The sequence below is a fragment of the Dendrobates tinctorius genome, unplaced genomic scaffold, assembly GCF_039654945.1.
Source record: "Dendrobates tinctorius isolate UK_male_01 unplaced genomic scaffold, ASM3965494v1 ptg000208l, whole genome shotgun sequence".
Classification (NCBI taxonomy): Eukaryota; Metazoa; Chordata; class Amphibia; order Anura; family Dendrobatidae; genus Dendrobates; species Dendrobates tinctorius.
The window spans coordinates 1,866,484-1,890,633 of NW_027361875.1; the positions used below are offsets into that span (position 1 = coordinate 1,866,484).

Sequence of the window (24,150 nt, forward strand, 5' to 3'; positions counted from 1 at the left end):
CAATCCAGGGATGTGTCACTTGCTAATCTGCTTACTGTCATTTTGATACCATCACTGTTTACTCTGCTGAAGATCTATCAGAGCTTGGAATGCTGAGCTCTTCATAACCCCGCCCACAGCACTGATGGGCAGCTTTTGTGTACAGTGTACATTGACAGAAAGCTGCCAATCAGAGGTGGGGGTGCGGTTGCACAGAGCAGTTGACCAGGAGGCATGAGCCACTTAGTCCTATAGTGATAATTTTATGAAAACAGCAACACACAGACTGGTAAGTGACACTGCTGGAATCTGTCTATCTGCCTCTACATCATGCTGCTACAGATTATATGACAAAACCTGCTGACAGATTCCCTTTAATTTGGAAATGGGAACCAGCTGATGCCAGACACATCTGTAAGCTGTGTATCTTCAATAAGTCAAAAAGAGTTGGGCACACCTATGAGGAAAGAAGCGAGGGGAAGGCCCCCATACACATGAGATATTTAACTATTATAAATTAAATTGCCTATATGTGTAAGGGCACATTTAGGGTGTGTGCACACGTTGCGGATTCCGCTGCGGTTCCGCAGCGGTTTTGGCCGCTGCGGACCCGCAGCAGTTTTAGCTGCGGTGTACAGTACCATTCAAATGAATGGTAAACAAAAACCGCAGTGTAGATGGTGCGGAAAAATCCGCGCGGATCTCCTGCGGTTTTGAAACCACAGAAAGAATTGACATGAATCCGCAGCAGGTTCCTATCTCCACCATTGTGGAGATGGTGAATCCGCAGGACCAAACCGCAGGCAAAACCGCAGATAATCCGCAGGTCTTTTGACCTGCGGTTTATCTGCGGTTTTTGCAAAATCCGTGAGAATTAATCCGCAGCGGATTCCGCAGCGTCTGCACACACCCTAAAGGGCTCTTCAGACATTTTATATCGATGACCTATCCTTACAAATATCAGATCACCTGGGTGTCCGACACGTAGCAAATGTAACGTGTAGCTGCAGTGCAGTACAGCGCAACCTCCACCAGGGGGTGCTGGTGACGGAAGAGAGGTTGCACACACACAGCGTAGTAACACAGATCTACAGCACAGGTGTCACAGGTAATGAAAGTGTGGTCAGCCTAGCCAAAGTCTGCAAGTGTCAGGAGCAGAAGTACCAAGGGAGACAGCGAGTGTATGGTCAGGGACGTGCGAGAAGTCAGGACTAACCAGGAACCTGGTATCAGAAACGTAAGACATAAGCCATTGTCAGGGTACAAGCCAGAGGGTCAAAAGCCAGTCGGAAAGCGTTGTATCAGAAACGGGAAAAACAAGCTGAGTCCAGAGATCAAGCCGGGTCACACACAAGTCCAGCTAATTGGGGGCAGAAGGAACACTAAGGCTACGTGCACACGCTGCGGAATGGGGTGCGGATTTGGCTGCGCGGATTTTGTAAAATCCGCAGGTAAATCTGCAGGTCAAAAGATCTGCGGTTTTACCTGCGGATTACTCTGCGGTTTTGGCCTGCGGTTTTTCATCTCTACAATGGAGGAAATGGCAAACCGCTGCAGATTCCACAGAATCTGCGGTTTCAAAACCGCAGAAAAAACGTGCGGAAAAATCTGCACCGTCTGCACTGCGGTTTTTTATTCCCATAGGGAATAATGGTACCGTACACCACAGCAAAAACTGCTGCGGATCCGCAGCGGCCAAATCCGCTGTGGAACCATAGCAGAATCCGCAGCGTGTGCACACACCCTAAAGGAATACGGGGCAGTAGCTTGGAGGCTTGCAGTAAAGCTGACGTTGGCCAGCAGGCTGCAGAGGACTGAAATAGCCCAGCCAGCTCCAGAACGAGGCAGAGGGGATTAACCCCCGCATGACCAATGCAAGGAGAAGACAGCAGAAAACAAACTCTGGACTGGATCATGACAGCACCCACTTCAATCAGCTGTTTTTAACTGGAGATGGATGTAAACATAGAATGGAGCTGCACAGCATGGTCCTGTTCAATGTGTAGCGGCCACTCCATGGCACTGCGGATCAGCTCCTATTCTTTTGGGGAGAGAGGTGTCCATACAGTATATTTATTTTGGTGACAATCCATAATTATTTTTAATAGTAGAGTCTGCATTGTTCTTTCATATGTAAACATCAGCTGCTACAGAACCTCTTTTTTTTCAAGAAACAGGAACTTCCAGCCCACAACTAATTAATATGAAAAATTCTCATCATTTTGATAATGAAATTTATCAGCAGCTGAATTAAGTATTATAATGTTTTTGCAAATACAGTTTCTTCAGAACCTCTTCTTGCAGAGAGCGAAAATGATCAATTAATAAAGCAGTAGAAAGTATTTAGAGATGATTTCTCCGAGAAAAGATAAGCAGTGGCTATCTCAATCAGGTTTTGATAAAGGAAAGAAAATAAATAAATACATATATATATATGTGTGTGTATGTATATATATATATATATATATATAAATATATATATATATATATTTGTATTTTTATATAACACATTTTCCCATATTCCCACATATAAGGTGATCCTAGCACTGATATAGATTTTCAAAATGTGTTTTCACCTTTAAAAATATTTTAGAAATACGTTACAAGTATTTAGAAAATACCCATTTCCTCACAAATTATAAGGAAATTCATTCTAGCAGATGGTAACGCAGTAACAACGAAAAACATTTGTTGAACAATTTATTGAACAGTAGGTGGCAGCAACACACCCAAGGTAGGACCATACAGAAAAGTTAAAAAGAAAGGGTCAGACCTAATTTACCACCCCCCCTTACTCGCCCTCCCCTTTCAGGCGGGTTTATAATGGGATCCCAATGGAAGTGTTAATGCTTTAAACCTGCTGCCAGTAAAAGACAAGGAGAGAGCCACAGGAGAGACATCTGTGCATGTCCATGTACTTTCCTTTCTTAGATTTTTTTTTATTTTTTACTTTAAACTATTAGGGTTTGGCTTAGTTTCCCAAACTGCAGGAAAAAAAATCAGAAAATTAACTCTTCGATAAACTTTCGCACCTGTTTTTTGAAAAGGAAACAAAAATGACCCAGAGAGGTTTTGTCATTCTTGTCACTTCACAAGCTCTTCTTGTCCTTCTTCATGTGACACAATCCTTGAACCACAGGGGGACCGGACCCAGGGTAAGGCATCTCTGCTCTCTTATACACATGATACCTGTCTACACATGGTCTGTTACCTTCTCTCTTTATCAGCTAACCTGCTGCATCTATTTGCTTCTATAACAAATGTCAGCTAAGCAGAACTTTTGAAAAGAATTTTGGGAGAAAAAGCAAAAAAAGCATTGAGACTGCGCGATTATTATTTTAGGATGTGAAAATAATTTTTTCACCTTTTTGGGGGGGAATTTAAAATCAATCCTAGGGATAATCTAGAGTAGATGGAGCAGAATTGAGTCGGTCATTGATCAGGATTTTACTTTGTGCACAATGATAACTGTAAGACGATGAGTAGATCCTATGCAAAGTCACAGAAAATAAACTGCTTCGTTAACAAGCTCAGCTCTGCTACATCTGTACGTAATGATAAAATGTGAAATGCTGTCTTCATTCATAGCGGAGAAGGCGTGCTGGAAGAGGATAGCTTGTCCTTAGAAAGAATTGCAAAATTTGTGAAAAATAATGGAATAGTTTTGAGGTCGGGGACAATCTAATCTGTAGCCAGCTAGCACAAATCATTGGGAGGGTCACCACCATTAGTTATGGCTTGTACCACAAGATGTGAGAACTTTTCATACCTTGGGCTGGAATATTCATTTATCTCTAAACATCTTTGATAAGTGTTAAGTGTTCTCGGAGCTCCTCTCCTTAGGGTAAGAGTCGTTTCAAGTTTTCGGTTCTGATCCAGAACAATGTGACGTAAGTGATTTGTTGCTTGACTTCAATACTATGCATATTAGGTCTCTATAGGGCATAATCGCAATTAAAGATATGAACACCGAAAAATTCAACTACCTTGCAATAGTAAATAATCTGATCCAATTGTTTAGTGATGGGACAGAAAAGATAGGGCAAACTACTACCGGCATCTGTCAGTCAGTTTTGGAAGTTGCCGTTGGTCCCCCATCTTGTAGAGATGGGGGTGATATTAAGGACCTTATAGTTTTCTCATGCTGGTTCTTGTCTAGTCACTAATAATAAATAAGATTGGATGAAGAGATCATGGGTATGTGAAACACAATGTCTTTTTCAGGCGGATTCCGCCTTGAAGCCACCTGAAAAAGCACAATAACAATGGGAAAAAAAAGATAAACATGTGCACAGCAATGTGAAAACGACTTGTGCATATCTTCCGTCTTTTGGCACTTCTTTAAACCACTTTAGGCTTTGAAAGCCTTGAAATGGCTAAAAGAAGTGATCGGACCATTCTTCGGGTGGCTTCTGCTTGTAAACCCCTAACTATTTTATATATGAAATTAATGAAAACTAAAAAGACATCGTTAACAAAGTCACAGCGAAAAAAAGAATAAAAAGACGCTTCAGGAAAAACTCCACCGGCACTGTCCTTAAGGGTCTTCTACTTCAAAAGCCATACGGGCGCAATATACATACCCATAGATGGACAGAGCAGATCTGAATCTGTCATTTCCGCCTTTTGGCCATTAAGCATCAGAGTAACTTACTAAAGTGTGCCTGTATTCTTATGCAAAATTATACACAGTTGTGTCTATTGTCAGGCACAGCTTTTTTCGTTGCCTATGACAAGTTCAGCTCTGCTTCATGTGTACATTGAAGTCATCAACATTTGGAACTTGTTTGTAGGGAAAGCTGTAGGAGAGGCTGAGAAAGGAGAGAGGCCAGAAAGTAATACTTACCTGTCAACCTAGGGCCATAAAACTACAACTTGCAACATTCTCTGACAGCACGATATTGAACGTCATGTATTCCTATGGACTGTATAAAATCACTTATGTATATGTGTGATTTATGCAAATCCAATATCGAATGTGATCTCTATACATATTACATGTGATATTATGTGATTATATCATAACTTTTTGTTGCTGTTTTACAAAAAACAGCTGGTAAAAACACACACAACTTTGTGGATGCTGTATTACATAACACTACAAAGACATTATGACATTAGATTTAGTAATGTGATCTCATGCAGCTCATAGCATGACATAATTCACAGTAGTAGAGCCCTATAGAAGCCGTATTTTTCTCATTCATATTACAGTCCAAGCGTGCAGACAGCCGTATTACTCACACAAGGATCGCATCGCAATCCTCAGACTGGCCGGCGGCTTTCCGATCCTAAACGGGACAGCATGAATTTCTATGCAGTTGTCATGTTAAGGTCAGAAGAGCAGACGGCCCGTCGGAGTATTGTGACACATTCATCACATGAGTAATACGGCAGAAGGGTGAAGTCAGACTGCCGCATTACTCATGTGAGGATTGCATCGCAACCCTCGGACCGGCGGCTCAACTGACCTGAGTGTGACAGCATGTATTTCTCTGAAGTTTAGGAGTGTCAACAGCCAGAGAATTGCAATGCGATCCTCAGATGAGTTATACAGCAATATGACTGCACCCCAACTGCATGTCTTTGGTCAAAGGATACATGGGCAGCCGCTTTTTACAGCTTTAGCATAGAAAAGATGCTACGGCAGCTATCTGGTGGTTGCAACCTTCCCTTAAAAGGTGGCCATGAGAACAAAGCTTTAACCAAGGTCCGATGACCATTTTGGCGCCATGTCACTCGTCATTAAACCATGCACTCGTAAATACTTTTCCTTTATGATAAATTCATGTTCAATAATACCATTGTAGTCCTTGATGGGATTTGAAACCAGGACCCCAGTGCTGCAAAGAAACAGAGCTAACCTCTGAGTCATCATTTGATGGAACCTGTCACAGTATAAATTCAGAAAGACTACGTCCAAGTATTATCAAAACGATGTGGATCACCCCCAGGGCAAGTGGGGGTTCTTACTCGGTACCAGGCTGGTGTCTTAAAGGGGATGTGTCGCAGAGGCAGTGACCCGGTCCGTGGCCCTGGGTGTCCATGTAAAATAAGAGGAAAAAAGTTTATGTGTAGATAAGTTTGTGACGCCACCTGTGGTATCTGGTCAGAAGGGGACCAGCGCTGCAGTGCAGATCCTCTGGGACAGATGGTGTGATGCAGCAGAGGTGTAATAGCTCTCCACAGGCAAGATGTAGTCCCAGGGCAGTTGGAGTTGATGTTGAAGTAAATGGTGTAGTGTTTAGGCACCGAGATGTAGCAGTGCTGAAAAGTGACGCAGGAAGAAGGCAGAGACACAGCTGAATGTAGTTTCAAAGCTTTACTCACGTTTATGGCATACACAGGTGTCCACTTCAGTGCCGTGTTCTTCATGTGAGGGATCAGCCAACTCCCCGGTAGATGGGGCACACCCTTCCGTATGTGCCTTTTCTGAACGTTTCCTTACTAGCGCTAATCTGAAGTACTTGCAGTTATGAATTACACTCAATTTCCTCTTTCTTGCTGTTACATAGAACTCCACTCGCATGACAGGCAGCTTTAGCCTACTTCAGAGACTCCTTACAATCATATCCTGGCTCACACAGGTTGATACTGTGTCGTCAAATGTTAGGTGGGAATAAAGTGGTCAAAACTTCTATTCCTCCGGTTTCTGCTGTAGAACCATTAGTGTTCACACAGCCTCGGATGACGGCGCCCAGCCTTTGGTGCATAAACTTAGGGAAGGGCTCTGCTCTATCCCTAGTCCCCAACTCTCCACTACGTTTCGTCCTTTCCTTTTTTCTTCTGAAGAACTGATCTTTCTCTTCCTTTCCTTGCCAGCAGCTCCAGCTCACAGGAGGCTGCTGCATAAACGTCCTCTCTCTCCTTCCCCCTCTGGGGAACTGATCTAACTTCCTGTCAGTTTTACGCCTCTAGTGCAAACTAAACTCCACCCACCTCCCAGCACCCTTCATGAACCAAGCAGGGGTCATAGAGGGTGCCCTGCTGTTCTAAGGTTTCCTTGCTGGGTGCAGGTGATGGAGTCTGGTCAGGTGTCCCCATCTTACCTGGGTAGTGTGGTACCACACCTCAGGAGGAGGTGCAGTACCTCTGTGGCGACTGAACCCTCAGGGGCGCCACAGATGATTGCACAAATATGGACTAAAACTTACTCTTTATTGTAATTATTAAAATCCAAGAGACATGCTATGGCAAGAAGCTGGACAGACATCTGTCTGAGATGGTTTAATGAATCCTGCATTGAGCAGGGGGTTGGATACGATGGCCGAGGAGGCCCCTTACAACTCTAACATTTTATGCTTCTATGAAGAGTGTGCTCCATATTGGATTAATAAGAACATGTCACTCGGTTCATGTTGCCTAAACCACGTGCAACATGAATCAGATCCTGGCATGTCAGAGAAAACATAAGTCCAAGAACTTACCAGGGCCATAGGAATAGACAAGACTAGACCAACACCATACCTCAACGCCAACCCAACACCATCCGGCTTCTCTCTGCATCGCTCCAGGTGATCGACAGGTCTCTTCTGATGTACACACTTGGAAGAGACCCATTAATTAACTGGAGCAATTCTGGGGAGAGCCGGTTAGGTGCAGTGCCGGGATAGTCTTGTCTATTCCTATGTCCCCGATCAGTTCTTCGAACTATGTCTTCTCTAAAACACCGGAGCGTTGATATATGGGAGGCAACCCACTAGCCATTAGTCTACCTCTACTAAGACACAGCCTGCAGTCTCGTGATTCTCATCGCTTATATTACAGACATCAGTGAAAGGTACTTATCCTGGGCACAGTCTACTTTACCTTCAGCACCTTCTCTATTCTGTACTTCCACTGTCCCAGGAGCGGACACAAAAAGAGAGCACTGTGCAAGAACACTACATGTGCCATTTGCAGACGAATAGCTTATCGTAATTCCTCCATTTGTGTCTGTCTGTGACAGAAGCTGCTTACTGCTTTGGAGGTGGATGTGGCCTCCTTAGCTCTTAGGCCCCTGTACTGCTGCACCAGTTGCACCAATAGTACATTTGCCTCATACATAGTCCTATCTTATATGCAGAGAAGCAAATTTAAAAGGTGTTCTTCAAATTTGGGGACTTTTTTTATTTTATTTTAAACAAATGTGTTGTCTGAGCACACAAATCTCCAAGGGAGCCCAAACTGTTGCATAGTCCCATTTTACGTTGTAATTTTTAAAATTAAAAGAATGAAATATATTTTATTTTGCCTAAAATACAACTTTAGGCCTTTTAGCGATCATTTCATCTTCAATTTGCTTAACTGTTCACAATAACAGTAATTTTGACCAGGGGTGCCCAAACTTTTACATGCCACTATATATCAAAATTAGAATGCCAGACCCGGATTGGTAATATAACTAACCGGGCATTTTCCCGCTGGGCCATTGTCATGTGGGCAGCAGTACCCGATCATCTGGCCGCTTGCCAGCTGATGCGGCCACTGGCCTGGCTGTTGCTCCTGCCGCCGGCCCTCTGCGGGCACGGCGGTTATAGTTTCCAACCCTCCCGCACTGCAGGGAGATAAGCTGCCACGCCCCCCCACGCACCCCATCCTCGCCGTTGCATGAGACCTCCCCCCACAGCCACTCACAGCGTCGCTTGCCTGCTCTCTTCTCTGTTCACAGGACCTGTGATGAGGTCACAAGAGGGGAGGAGTCAGTGGTCACATGATCAGGAGCCTTTGTCCAGACCCCTGATCATGTGACCCCCTGACTCCGCCCTTCCTGTGACCTCATCACAGGTCCTGTGCGCTCAGCCTTGCCTCTTGGTGTCTGCAAGACTCTGTGGTGCTGTTGTCATGGTGCTGGATGAGGTAAGTATGTGTGGGGTCAGGAGGGGTTTACAGGGTAGATGTAGCAGAGCTGTGTGTGTATGAGGTGTACGGAGCAGAACCGTGTGTGTACGAGGTGTACGGAGCGGAGCCGCATGTGTACGAGGTGTAAGGCGCGGAGCCATGTGTGTATGAGGTGTACGGAGTGGAGCCGTGTGTGTACGAGGTGTACGGAGCGGAGCCTTGTGTGTACGAGGTGTACGGAGCGGAGCCGTGTGTGCACGAGGTGTACGGAGTGGAGCCGCGCGTGTACGAGGCGTACGGAGCGGAGCCGCACGTGTACGAGGTGTACGCAGAGGAGCCGCGCGTGTACGAGGTGTACGGAGAGGAGCCGCGCATGTACGAGGTGTACGGAGAGGAGCCGCGCGTGTACGAGGTGTACGGAGAGGAGCCGCGCGTGTACGAGGTGTATGGAGCGAAGTCGTGTGTACTTGGTGTACGGAGCAGAGCCGCGTGTGTATGGGGTATACGGAGCGGAGCCGTGTGTGTACGGAGTGAAGCCATACTGTATGTGTATGGGATGTACGGAGTGGAGGCAAGTGTGTACAAAGCATACAAAGCGGGCTTTTCCCACGGACACAGGAGTACATGGCGGAGCCCCGAGGAGCATTTTAAAACACACACATGACGTTCCACCTGAAGTGATGTGCTGGAAGCTGACCAGAAATGAGATAATTTCATGAGGAGATTGTGACGGAACTAGGAATGCTTCAGATCCATCACCATGTCCGCTGACAGCGCAGACAGCAGGATCGCCTTGGAATCGAGGATGCTGGCCATTTGAGCGGATCATGATATGTCCTGCATCTGGAGGCTCAGGTGGGCACTAGATGGGGCTGCTATAGAATCTTTATAGAATCTTTAGTTCTTTCTCTCTGTTTCTTTCTTTCTCTGTTCTTTCTTTCTCATTTTCTGTTCTGTCTTTCCCTCATTTTCTGATGAGGAGATTGTGACGCATGGTGATGCTTCAGATCCATCACCATGTCCTCCAACAGCGCAGACAGCAGGATCGCCTTGGAATCGGGGTTGCCGGCCATGTGAGCGGATCATGATATGTCCTGCATCGGGAGGCTCAGGTGGGCACTACAATGGGAGCCGGGCTGCTATAGTATCTTTCTAGAATCTTTCTTTATTTCTTTCTCTCTTTTTCTTTCTTTCTCTGCTCTTTCTTTCTCATTCTCTGTTCTGTCTTTCCCTCATTTTCTTTCACTCTCTCTGTTCTTTCTTTCTCTCTCTCTCTGTTCTTTCTTTCCCCTCTTTCTTTCTTTTTCTTTCCTCTCTTTCTTTCTCTCTGTTCTTTCTTTCTTTCTTTCTTTTCTTTACTTCTTTCTTTCTCTCTCTGTTCTTTCTTTGTCTCTCTCTGTTCTTTCTTTCCCCTCTTTCTTTCTCTCTCTGTTCTTTCTTCTTTCTTTCTCTCTCTGTTCTTTCTTCTTTCTCTCTCTGTTCTTTCTTCCTCTCTCGCTCTCCTTTCTTTCTCTCTCTTTTTTCTCTCTCTCTCTGTTTTCTCTCTTCCTTAGTGCCAGTCAGTGTGCCCATAATGCCAGCCACTGTGCCCTCACTACCAGTCAGTGTGATCAGCAGTGCTAAATGGGTGCGATTAGGCGTGGACATGGGTGTGACTAGTTGCAAAATGGGTGTGGCCGGGCCTGGCCTAAAATTTGCAGTTTTTGTCCCTCTTTCCCTTCTTCAAAAGTTGGGAGGTATGATAGGGACAGCTATGACCAGGGGGTCTGGTTGCCCAATGGATAGCAGTTTTGCCAGGAATTCTGTCACCGTGCGTACAAAAGGGGACAGAGCTTTGGGAGGAGTACTGTACCTAAAAGCAATAAATAGGACTGAGCTGAAATACTGGGCACAGCTGTGACTACATGCCATATAGTCGTGTTAATCTCCTCTCACTTCTTGTAACCTACAAGTGTACAAAGATATTATATAGTCACCATGTGACTAGTGGGCCTGTGTAACTTCAAATGCCAGGGCTGAATTTTAGTCCCAGTCCGGCCCTGATGGGCAATCTCTAGGGGAACAAAAGGACTGGCAGTCCGAAATTGGATATGCTAGATCGTTATTGCCCTGACATCATCTGTTGGGGGACTACATACACATTAGACTGTGAGATGAACCCTTTGATACCGCATTCGTCTGCTGTGTATAGGAAGCTTTAAGCCCCCATTACACACTGCAATATCGCTAGCAATATCGCTGTAAAGTCACCGATTTTGTGACGTTGCAGCGATATTGCTAGTGATATCGCTGCATGTGATACCTCAGACCCACTCCCCCGCTGATTATCGCTGATCGTGCAAGAAGCTGCTGGACCATTCCTCGTAGGTCACTTCCTGCGGCGCTTCCTGCTGTGAGGACGAGCGACGCGTGGAGCCGGGCGGGAGGACGCAGGATCGCCGCGTCTGACAGGTAAGTAGCGATCCCCATCCCCAGCGATGTCGCTGGTGAGATCTGCCTGAGTGGCAGCTCACTAGCGACCACCTAGCGATGCACCAGCGATCCTGACCGCGTCATATCGCTGGTCGGGATCGCTGGTGCATCGCTAGGTGTAATGGTACCCTTAGTCTCACAGGTCACAGCCACCATTAACCAACCAGGCTATCGCACTGCCCTAAAAAATAGCAATATACTAAACCACTATAAGAGTTTCAGAAGGTTACCTGTGGGGGTTGAATAACAATATAAAGATCTGATAAAAAGATGCTCCAGAATGGTTATTGCAACGAGAATACATGTATGCAGTAAGATAGGAATGTGAGGTGTGGGGAGCGGTCCAGTTTGCTTAATTGTCGTCTTGACATGGAAATAAAATCACTAAAATATAGAAGAAAATATGATCCAGGGGGAGTTTGAATATTGCCCACTAGGCCCCATTGTGAGGACCCTGCCAAATAGCGCATTGTAATAAGCTTCCTTGACCAGTAACCGGTTCATTGCAATGTACTTCGATATCCCACCACCAATGCTCCATGTCTAAAGCACATTAGAGAGCTGCCGGCTGAATGATGGTTCACTAACAGCCATCTCTCACGACTTCCCCATATGTAGTAATGGCATATGTAGTAATGCCAGACTTCTCTGGTAGAGACTTACCTCCAAGCCAAACTCAAAACTCAACAGGTCGGATCCTTCCATGCCCTAACATAATCGGTCAGACAACATTTGGGAGACCCAGAAACATATTATATGGTTGGCTGATCTCACCAAAATCAGAAGGGTCAGACCAAATTTTTCTAATGTGAATGGAGGTCTCAGCTTGAATTTCTGGATTTTTAAGGCTACAAGTTTTTACTCCTGTGTAATTCCCTTGTACTTTGCAGCCAAACATTTTCTTCCATTTTCATATCAACATTAAGCTTTGGTTGCATCATATTCGTATATTTAACATTAAAGATATAGAAGACAGGCAGACATAAGAATAATCCATTTTAGTCTTGGAAAACAATACTTGTGCCCTGAGTAGGACATGACCATTTGGATTCCCCTTTCCAGAAAAGTAATACAGTAATTGGTCAGACCAGGATCTTGTCTAAAACTTTGTTTCTCTCGAGCTCTAAAAAGTCGGTGCTCGGTGGAGCGATCCAGTAGGACCATCTTTGGCCCACAGATCATTATTGTAATAGCCTCTGTTTTAAGAGGTGGATGAGTCTCCACTGTAAATCAGATGGCATGACGACATGGTTATTGAGCGGCTGGATCCTTAATAAAATGGTAATTGTCTTCTGTTCATTGCACATCCTTGGCTTACTCCTGCTCCAGGCTTACACTCTGTACGTCCGCTGACTGTACATACCACACAGTGTATGTTGTAGATGTCATGTCTTGTGTATACAGTCCTTTACAGTATCAGCTATAGAGAGCTAGTGACAAGAGCAAAGCTGATAGCACAGAGTGCCATGAAATACTGATACATGGGAGATCTAGATTTCAATAGTAATTAATTTTTGTGCATACCTTCTTATGGTATTACTCTGGAAATACCGACTATCTTCTTATATTCTTGTTGCCATGTCTTCTGGCCGCTGCTGTACCTGTGATGTGGGCATTAGAGAAAGATTTATCAAGAATAAAAAGATTAATAAAAATAATAAAGGAGCAATACACATTGCTATACTGTCCAATCAACATGTGAGTGCTGGTGTGGTGATAATTATACATTATATATACATATACCGTAAATTAGCCATACATCATACTTAAAACAAAAATTGTCAGAAATTATTAACCCACTCAATAACTTCTATGACTGTGTAGCCCTTTAAAAGCTAAGCCAGTCAATTTCTTTACGACCCCAAAGCACTGTTCCAGCAGAGAGAATTCTCATTTTTAAGTTGTATTTGGAAGTGCATTGGGGTCTGACAATGCACTTACAGCTTTCTCAGCCTTACGCGGTATTTCCTACCTAGCAGTGCCCTCCACTGGCTGACTGACAGGTCGTTTGCTGTGGTAAATGGCCACTTACATGTCATTCAGCCTGGGGAGGGTGCTGTTAGATAGGAAATACCGCATGAGCCTGAGAAGCTAGCAGTGTATCATCATGTCCCGACTCCCTTCCAGACACTACTTCAAAACGGTGATTTCTCACTGCTGGAGCAGTGCTTTGGAGTCATAAAGGGATTGGCTGGCTAAGCTTTAAAAAGGGGGGAGGGGTATACATTTCTGATAGGTTCTCTTTAGGCTGACCATACATATGAGATAGCTGTTTTTTGGAGACCATTCTTTTCTGACTTCCCCATACACATGAGAGCTTGGCCGAGGCCGAGTGTCCCTGTGTTTTCAGTAGACAGTCTTATTTCCCTTAAAAATTAAAGGTTTGGGCTTTGAAGTTTCAACTACCTTCCTCTTCTGTGACCTCACCAGTTGGGAGAGAGTCGAAACTAGTGGCTTCAGTTGACTTTTAGCGAATGTGTATGTATACATCTGATGTGTTTGTGGCCTTGTAGACATACAGATAAGCAGGCTGTTTTTGAAGCCTTTACAATGACATCTATAATGTGACCATGGGGTGGAAAGCTGTTTTGGTTAAAGGGTTTGCGAACAAACCTTCAACCATGAATGGTAAAATTCATCATGATAACTGTGGGATGGACAATTATTTAATCACTTTCTATTAGACTCTGCTCCCCTAGTCCCTCCATCCCCTATTCATATTCATAATAAAACATACCCAATTTTTCCCTCCAATTCTGCAATATGTACTTGTAACAGGGTCCAATGGCTACATCCATAATGTGCACCCTTCCTTCCCACTGGTGCCATAGCAGGCTGCCTACTTGGCCTTCCTCTCCATTCAGCTTTTGGATACAAATCTCATTTTGATTTATCGAATCCATCCTTAAAAATAAATCCATGTAACTGCAGCCAACAATCTATGAAGTCTGGATCCGTATATTTGTGTTTCCTAGGAATCTGCTGCATATAATGTGACTGTATCTTCTTGTTCAAATTTCACTGACTTTCTACCCATAATGACCTTTCAGTGAATTGACATTTTCTTTAGTTTAGTTTCTTTAGCTAGTTAGTAAAATAAATGAGTATTTATTAAAGTACTCTTCATAAACAAGAGAATTTAATCTCCTTTGGCATATGCTCACAGTATGTTACGACTCCACGTGCCTTCAATTTTTTAAACATTGCTTCGGGGGGTGAGAATACCTCTATAATATGGAGCTAAAGATAGGCACAAACGACTGCAAATGAGAGCCTATGGTCCATAGTTCAGAACCCCTGGAGCTACAGTATGTGCATCATCAGTACCTTCCCTTCTATGGAGAAACCCATAACCACACTGTAAAATAATGTAAAATATATAGGCCGGTTCATACCACGTTTTGGCCACATGCATGTGAATCCACTGGGCCCTTGGTCTAAATCCCTGAAAAATGGGATTAATATATAACCCACGATGGAGTAATTCACTGTAATGAAGTAGATACTGTCACGTTTTAATTGGACACCTTTTTGTGCTTCTCTAAAGAAGACTGACACCTCCGGAAGGGACGTCAGACGAAAGGATTCCATCTGCTTCATTATAGTGAATAGAAAAGTAACCAGTGAACAAGAAAGCGCCATAGGGTTTTATCCAGATAACAGTATCGATCATATATGCAGTTTTGCTCACCTGGTTTAGTTGTATGAGACACAACAATAAAATGGCATCCCAGCTGCTGCAGCACCTCGGTTTAGAAGATCCAATGTAGTATTGTGTTAGGAAAGGAAACTTGTCTTCTGCGCTACTGGTATGAATCTGAGCAAGGATTCAAAAACCATAGGTATTAGCAATACAGTAGTTTCTACGTGTTTCGTTGTAATCCAACTTCTTCTTCAGGAAAAAACACAAAGTAAGTAGATTACTTTGAAATATGTAGAAAATAAACCACATTGATACTACCTATGGTTGTTTGAATCCTTGATTGGATCTATACCAGCAGAGCAGGAGGCTAATTTCCTTTACTAACCTAATAACAGTGAATCACTGTGTTGTGGGCTCCATCAGAATCCAGTTTTTGGGGGAATTTAAACAGAACCTCAAATGGAGTAATGAACGTGGATGAAACGTGATGTGATCACTTTCTAGGGGCACAGAATGTACATGATTCTATGTGGAACAGGCTACCATGAGAAGCGGTGAGTTCTCCTTCAATGGAAGCAGAGGCGTAGCTAAGGGTTCAGCCTAGGGGGGGGGGGGGGGCGAAACACCTCTGAGTGGGCCCCATAACATGAGTAACATTTGCTTACATAATTATGGTGGTTTTAAACACTTGTGGACATGATTCTTATCTGAGTCTCTCGCGTCAACACCAAACACTGCCGCTGGCACTCAGATTGGAGCGTGCGGCTGCATGTATTTCTATGCAGCTGCACGCTCCGGTCCAAGTGCCGCGGCAGTGTTTGGTGTTGATGCGAGAGGCTCGCATGAGAATTGTGCGTGTTTCTCGTAAGTGTGACCCCAGCCTAAAGAACATATCGGCGATTACAGTGCAGTTTCTAGAGACTTACAGGTGATGCTCTTTCTAATGGAGTCGTTTACTTTTCCAGTCTTTAAACCAGGCACAGATTGCCACAACGCGGCTGCAGAGATTACAACAAAGACACATTTGACTTCTCATATTTTCAGCACCGTCCCCATCTATTCCCAACTTGCACAACCTCCTCATCCTGCTCATAGCCCACTGCTGCGGTATGTGTCCCTATGGCCGTGGTCACACATGCGAGAAACTCGCACAATTCTTGTGCGAGTCTCTCACATCAACACCTAACACTGCCCCTGGCACTCAGACCGGAGTGTGCAGCTACATGTATTTCTATGCAGCTACACGCTGCGGTCCGAGTGCTGTGGCAGTGCCGGGTGTTCATGTGAGAGACTCACACGAGAATCGTGCCAGTTTCTCGCATGTGAGCATGAGCCCTAACAGGCTGGGGCTTATTATAAGACCTAAGCTGTATATATTATAAGCCTGCTACCTCCACCCTCCCCAGACAACAACTATTAGGCCGGAGTCACACTACCAATGAATACGGACGAGTGCTATGTGATGAAACATCACATAGCACTCGGACCAGTATTCGTCTATGGTGCAGCTCCCATCAGCGTTTTTTTTCTCGGCTGTATTCTACGTGCGGGTGAAATCGCAGCATGCTGCAATTGTCACAGACACTCGGCCGAGTCTCGCCTCATTCGCACCCATATATGTCTATGGGTGTGAGTGAGACAATGCACATCACTTGGATATCATCCGAGTGCTGTGCAATATACGCCAAGGAGATAGAGAAATGAGTTTCTCCGCCTCTTCCACAGCTGTGCTCAGATCCTCTCTGTGCGAAAAGCTCGGAGCACAGGCGCATGACTCTCGGCTCCCGCTAGCAGCAGAGCAGGAGCCGAGAGTCATTAGCATATCGCATCCCATGCTCTCATATCGCATGCCATACACTAGTGAGACCCCTGCCTTAGATAAGATGATTGCATTGCATATGATCTAAGATAAGGATGGAAATTGGAATACGAAGGCCCCTACAGCACCACCCCCTATACCCTAATTCAGCTCCCTCTCTTCCCCTCACATACACCCCACTCGGCACTCCCACAGTAACATCTTCCAATCCAAGCCTTTTAATTTGTCTTGGGCTCCTGGGTCCTCCTGAGTCCTGGCACAACCTAATCTACAGCTGCTTACTAGGACTCAGGGCCAGCGTGGACCAATCAGGGCGCATCTGCCACCTGGGGTGGAGCCAGGGCCGGTTTTAGGCAACGTTGGGTCCTAGGCAAAGTTTAAAATGGGGCCCCAAATGCTAATATACTGCACATCACACAGAAGCATTTCTGTTGTATTTACATGCGCTGAGTTCAGGACGCTAAATGAGTGTGATCGACAATATTTATGTCGTTCAACACTTGTTTCCCGGCGTCTTTACACTGTCTGAGAAAGAATGATGAGGACACAGCGATCACTAATGGATCAATCTGTCCCACATCTACAGTTTACACCCCATTGTCCTCCATATAATATAATGTCCACCATAGTCCTCCATATAGTATAATACACTCCTTATAGCTCTCCATATATTAAAATACACTCAGTCTTCCATATATTAAAATACACTGCTCAGTCCTCCATAGAGTATAATACACTCCTCATAGAATATAATACAGCCCACCTCCCCATAGAATATAATGTAGCCCCTCCATATTATATAACACAGCCTCCCCTATAGAATATAATGTACCCCCATGGTATATAACAGCCCCACATGGTATATAGCACAGCCCACATGGTATATAGCACAGCCCACATGGCATACAGCACAGCCCCACATGGTATACAGCACAGCCCCCCAGCACAGTACCATGGTATACAGCACAGCCCCCCAGCACAGCACCATGATATACAGCACAGCCCCCCCAGCACAGCACCATGGTGTACAGCACAGCCCCCCGAGCACAGCACCATGGTATACAGCACATCCTCACAGCACAGGACCATAGTATACAGCACAGCCCCTCCCCAGCGCAGCACCATGGTGTACAGCACAGCCCCTCCCCAGCACAGCACCATGGTATACAGCACAGTCCCTCACCAGCACAGTACCATGGTATACAGCACAGCCCCCCCACCAGCACAGCACCATGGTATACAGCACAGCCTCCCCCCCAGAATGGCCCCACAGTCACTGTTGATTAAAAAATAACAATAAAAAAAACCACACACATTCGTCACCTTCTCCTCGTGCCCACGCTACTCTCGACTCCTGTCTCCTGCTCTGCCTGGTACACAGTGAGTGTGCGATGATGTCATCACGCACCTGCTGTGTCAGAGGCAGAGCGGGGAATGATGGGAGAGGGAGCGTCAGCTGACGCTCTCTCCATTATTGCTTTGAACTGTACCGGCGTCTTTGATGCCGGTACAGTTCAATGCGGCGGAGGGGGGGGGGGGGGGAGTCAAATGCCGGCCCTGGGTGGAGCGAACCGCAGCGCTGCCAGCCTGTCACACTATCAGGTTAGCAGCACTGTGAGACTCTGCTACTGGCTGCTGCTGTGCAGCATGCAGAGTCTCTGTGCAGAATAGACCAGGCAGCAGCGCTGCAGTGTGCCGCCCAGCCCTGTCAATGACACATCAGAAAGCCGTGGCCGCTTATTACGTAATAACTGAAGCCGCCGCGGCTCTGGCTGGGCCCCTCCATCATGTGAGGGGCCCGAAGCGACACCGCAGTGTGCCGCCATGTTTTTGAAGCATCAGAGAGCCGCGGCTGGTAATTACTTAATGATAGAAGCGGCCACGGCTCCAAGTGGGCTCCTCCATGTCACTGGGCACAGGGCGACGGCCCTCTCTGGCCCCCTCGGTAGTTACGCTACTGAATGGAAGTCTTCAACCAGAGGATGGACAGACATCTGCCTGATATGGTTTAGTGAATCCTGCATTGAGCAGGGGGTTGGACACAATTGGGATGCCCTCACACCCAGAGCGGTGGGGTACTCGGTACCGGGCCCGATGAGCTTCAATGGGAGATGTCACGGCAGCTGGGACCCGGCCCATGGCCCTGGGTGCCCATTGTAAAAGGAGAATGTTCAGTGTGCTTATGATGAGTGATTTATGACGCCACGTGTGGTGTTCGGCAATAGAGATGTAAGCCGACGCTGCAGACAGATCCTCTGGGACAGATGGTGTGGTGCAGCAGTGATGTTATAGCCCTTCACAGGCAGTGCTGTAGTCCCAGGGCAGTGTAGGTGAGGTGACACTTAGATGGTGTAGTGTCAGGTGCGAGGGATGTAGTCGTGCTGGGCAGGTTTGTGGCGCAGGAATGAGTGGAGGACACCAGGGCATGTAGTTCCAAAGCTTTACTCACAGTCTGTTGTACAAACAGTCTGTTGTACAAACAGGTGCCTGTCTCCGTGCCGTGTCCTCCGGGTTAGGGACTCAGTCAACCTCCAGGCCAGATGGAATACTGCTTTCCAACACTCCGCCAACATGTGCCTTTCTGAACGTCTCCTCTTATAGCGCCTTTAAATGAAGTACTCCTAGTATTGAGTTACACTGGAGTTCCTCCTGTCCGATGTTCTTATGAAATCTACTTGTGCGGCAGACAGCTGTAGCCTGCTTCGGGGACTCCTTGCTACTAAGTCTCGGCTCACTATCCAGTTGCTGTTGTGCCCCAAGTCTTGTGTGGGAATGAAGCAGTCTCTACTTCTATTCCTCCGGCGCCTGCTGCAGGACCATTAGTATCAATACAACCTCGGAGACCGGGCCCCGGCCTTGCGCTTAGAACTTCTAGGAAGGGTTCTCTTCTAACCCAAGTCCTCTGTTCTCTTTTACTCCTCACGTTCCGTACTAATCTTTCTTTCTATGGAAAATCGGGCTTTCAGTCTATGTCGCTCTCTCTCTCTTCCTTTCCTGTGCCAGCAGACCCAGGTCACTGGGATCTGCTGCAGCACTTCCATCCATCTATCCCTCTCTCTGGGGATCTTCTTCTCTCTCCAACTCAACGACAACTCTCACCCTGACAGACTGACCGTCTGACTGACTGACTCCAAAACTCTTCCCGCTCTTTTTAATGTAACTAAGCTCCACCCACCACCCAGCACGTTTCGTGTTCCAAGCAGGGAGCCACCAATGGGTGCTTTGCTACACTTCAAGCAGGGAGCCGCCGAAGGTGCTTTGCTACACTACTTTGTGGTGTGGGGTGCAGGTGTTGGAGTGTGGTCAGGAGCCTACACCTTACCTGGATGGTGGGGCACCACACCTCAGGAGGAGGTGTAGTACCTCTGTGGCGACTGAGCTTCAGGGGCGCCACACAATGACCCTGGAGGTCCTTTCCAACACCAACTTTCTATGATGTGAAAAACAATCACATGGGCAATAGGGGGAAACTGACCTATGGATTTCTTTGTAAGCATAATAACCCCCGCAGTTAGTCCTTTGACAGATATTCTTTACATAGTGGATAATGCAGGGTGGGCCATTTATATGGATACACCTAAATAAAATGGGAATGGTTGGTGATATCAACTTCCTGTTTGTGGCACATTAGTATATGGGAGGGGGGAAACTTTTCAAGATGGGTGGTGACCATGGTGGCCATTTTGAAGTTGGCCATTTTGGATCCAACCTTATTTTTTCCAATGGGAAGAGGGTCATGTGACACATCAAACTTATTGAGGATTTCACAAGAAAAACAATGGTGTGCTTGGTTTTAATGTAACTTTATTCTTTCATGAGTTATTTACAAGTTTATGACTACTTATAAAATGCGTTCAAAGTGCTGCCCATTGTGTTGGATTGTCAATGCAACCCTCTTCTCCCACTCTTGACACACTGATAGCAACACCGATAGCAACAATCAAACTGATGAAGGGCAGTAATGGGATATGCAAACCTGCTTACCAAATCTATCAATAAATGAGGAATGAGTGTTCTAAGGACTTAGAAGAAAGCATGATGTAATGATAAGACAGGAGGGTAAGCAGGGAGCACAAACATGGGAATATTTGCAAGAGATTCAATGAGGCAAAGCATTTGTACAAGTGGTCTGGAATATATTGCTGTATTTTGACTGGTCTCCTTGTTTTACACTCAGAATACAGACATTTGTGCGAACAATCACTTGCTTATGCTTCAACAGTTTTATACTTGCCAGGAGCTAATGTGTAAAACAGATTGACAGTCTCCTGACATTTTTATTTAAATTTATCATGTTAGCTATTGTATACACACTTACATGCACATGGCCCAGCGCAAGTCGCACAGCGCCTATGCTTGTTTTTCCATCCCAATCATACACTTCATTGCAAAATCCTAACAGACTTGTCTCTATTGGAAAATCAGAGCTCTAGAATTTATTAGGCACGGAGACACCAAGATGACTAATCCTTAACCCCTCAGACGCTTTACATTCTAAAAACTGTATTTTATAGTGGTCATGGTCACACAGTGTGCTCCTATGGATAAAGATTTTTTTTTTTTTAACTAGGATATGTACAGTACTTTATTCTTTTGCAGTTATGGAGTTGCTTTTCCTGTAGGGGTAAAAACTGATTCATTGCTAGAGGATGTGTCATTGCGATGATGCACAAACATCTTCTGCATTAAGATATGTTTTTTTAAAGCAAATCTGTTACCAGGTTTTTACCGTCTAATTGGAGAGCTGCATAATGTAGGGGCAGAGACCCCAATTCCAGCGATTTATCTCTTGCTGTAGTTTTAATAAAATCAGTTATATCAGCAGATTATCACTAGAGGACTAGTAAACCTGCTGCTATGTAGTCCTTCATATTCATGAGCTCTGTATAACCCCGCCCCCACCACTGATTGGCTACTTTCTGTGTACATTGTATACAGTCAGAACTTAAAAAATCAGTGATATGGGCGGGGTTCTCCATATGTGGTTTGAGCGCGCAGTAGGGCTTAGAAGGGAAGAAGCACCACTTGACTTTTGGAATGCAAAAATTGGCTGGAATCAATACACCATGACACATTTGCAGAGCCCCTGATGTGCCTAAACAGTGGAAACCCCTCACAAGTGACCCCATTTTGGAAAATACAACCCTCAAGCAACCTATCAAGAGGTGTGGGGAGCACCTTGAAACATAGGTGCTTCACAGAATTTTTTACTGTTGAGCCGAGAAAATGAAAAATTATATTTTTCCACAAAAATGTTTGTTTCGCCCCAAATTTTTCATTTTCACAAGGGTAATAGGAGTAAATGGACCACACAATTTGTTGTGAAATTTCTCCTGAGTACACAGATACCCCGTATATGGTGGAAAACTACTGTAGGAGGGAAGGAGCGCCATGTAAATTGTTGAGCTCAATTTTGTCTGGAATAGATTGCGGACACCATGTCACATTTGAAGAGCTCCTGACATATTCAAAAGGCAGAAACCCCCACAAGGGACCCCCATTTTAGAAACTATACCTCTTGAGGAATCCATCTAGTAGTGTAGTAAACATTTTTAACCTCCAAGCGATACACAATTCTGTGAAATATTAGGCTCATTTATCCGGCGCTCTTTGCTGAGCACTAACATTAGAATTTCCATCTAAATCTCCGAGTGACATGATTCAAATGAAATCTCTGAGGGAGCCATCTATATATATAATCGTCTTATCATGTCTGTCTGTAACCGAAATCCCGCGTCGCTGATTAGTTGAGCCCGGCCGGCCGCAACCAATCAGCGACGCAGGATTTCCGTGACAAACAGACAGACAGGTACTGTATGATAATGAGTATGGCGCCGGAGATCGCATACTTACCTCACCGGGAGGAGCGTTGCCGCAGCGCTTCTCTTCTTACGGTGACCAGGGCAGGAGGCTGGGTGAGGAGTGTGGTACTGACACCGGAGTACGCACATGCGCATAGCGCTATCCGGCACCATCTTCCTGAAGACACATTTGCAGTGTGTCTTCAGGAAAATGGCACTGGACATCGCAGTGTGGGCATGCGCGTACTCCGGTGCCAGTGCCACACTCCTCCCCCAGCCTCCGGCAGAACGGGACAGCGCTGGACCACAGGATAGATGGGTGAGTATAAATGTTTTTTTTGTATGTATGCAGTTTCCTAGGGGTGAGGGGGACCATACATGCCAGGAAAGGGGGGTGAGGGGTACCATGCATACCAGGAAAGGGGGTGAGGTGTACCATGCATACCACGAAAGGGGGGTGAGGGGTACCATGCATACCATGAAAGGGGGGTGAGGGGACCATGCATTCCACGAAAGGGGGGTGAGGGAACCATACATACCACGAAAGGGTCTTTTTGATTGTGTTTTATTCCACTTTTTTGGTGGTTTAACCCCTTTCTGCCATATGATGTACTATCCCGTCTATGTGCCCTGGGACTAAATTTCCAAGGACGGGATAGTACATCATAGCCAATCAGCGGCACTCACGGGGGGACCGCTCCAGACACATTAACTCCTGGCACACTGCAATCAAACATGATCGCAATGTTCCAGCGGCATAGGGAAGAATTGCGCAGGGAGGGGGCTCCCTGCGTGCTTCCCTGAGACCCTCGGAACAACGAGATGTGCTCGCGTTGCTCTGAGGGCCTCTGCCCTGCAGGCCCCCGGATCCAAGATGGCCGTGGAGGCCTTCCGGGCCCTGCAGGAAGGTGGCTTTCTCAGTGCCTGATGAGAGCAGGCACCGGCAAGTCTCCTGCACTGCCTGTCAGATCGCTGATCTGGCACAGTACAGTGCAAAGTGTCAGATCAGCGTTCTGACACTATATAGTAATGTCCCCACTTGGGACAATGTATAAAAAAAAACACATGTGTAAAAATAATTCCAGCCAATTCTGCGTTGAAAAGTCAAACATGCTCCTTCCCTTCCAAGCTCTGCCATGCGCCCAAACAGTGGTTTACCCCCACATATGGGGTATCAGGACAAATTGCACAACTTTTGGGGTCCAATTTCTACTGTTACCCTTGGGAAACTAAAAAATTGGGGACTAAAAGATCATGTTTGTGGAAAAAATATGATTTTTTTTATTTTCACAACCTGGCATTATAAACTTCTGTGAAGGACTTGGGGGTTCAAAGTGCTCACCACACATCTAAATAAGTTCCTTGGGGGGGTCTATTTTCCAAAATGAGGTCACTTGTGGGGGGGTTCCACTGTTTAGGCACATCAGGGGCTCTCCAAACATGACATGACACCCGCAGACCATTTCATCAAGGTCTGCATTCCAAAACATCACTACTTCCCTTCCAAGCTCTGCCATACGCCCAAACAGTGGTTTACCCCCACATATGGGGTATTAGAGTACTCAGGACAAATTGGACAACAACTTTAGGGGTCAAATTTCTCCTGTTACCCTTGG

The 24,150-nt window shown here is 45.7% G+C and overlaps 1 protein-coding gene across 4 annotated transcripts in view; it reads left to right on the top strand.

The window, feature by feature from the left end:
- The first annotated feature begins 2,844 nt into the window (after positions 1-2,844).
- The window catches only part of SMOC1 (SPARC related modular calcium binding 1), a 351,884-nt gene continuing 330,578 nt past the window's right edge, over positions 2,845-24,150 (top strand). For all 4 annotated transcript variants that reach the window (XM_073554158.1, XM_073554159.1, XM_073554160.1 and 1 more), the window contains exon 1: positions 2,845-3,134. In XM_073554158.1, the coding sequence (XP_073410259.1) occupies positions 3,036-3,134 (99 nt within the window). In that variant the 5' untranslated portion in view covers positions 2,845-3,035. The remainder of the gene's footprint in view (positions 3,135-24,150) is intronic.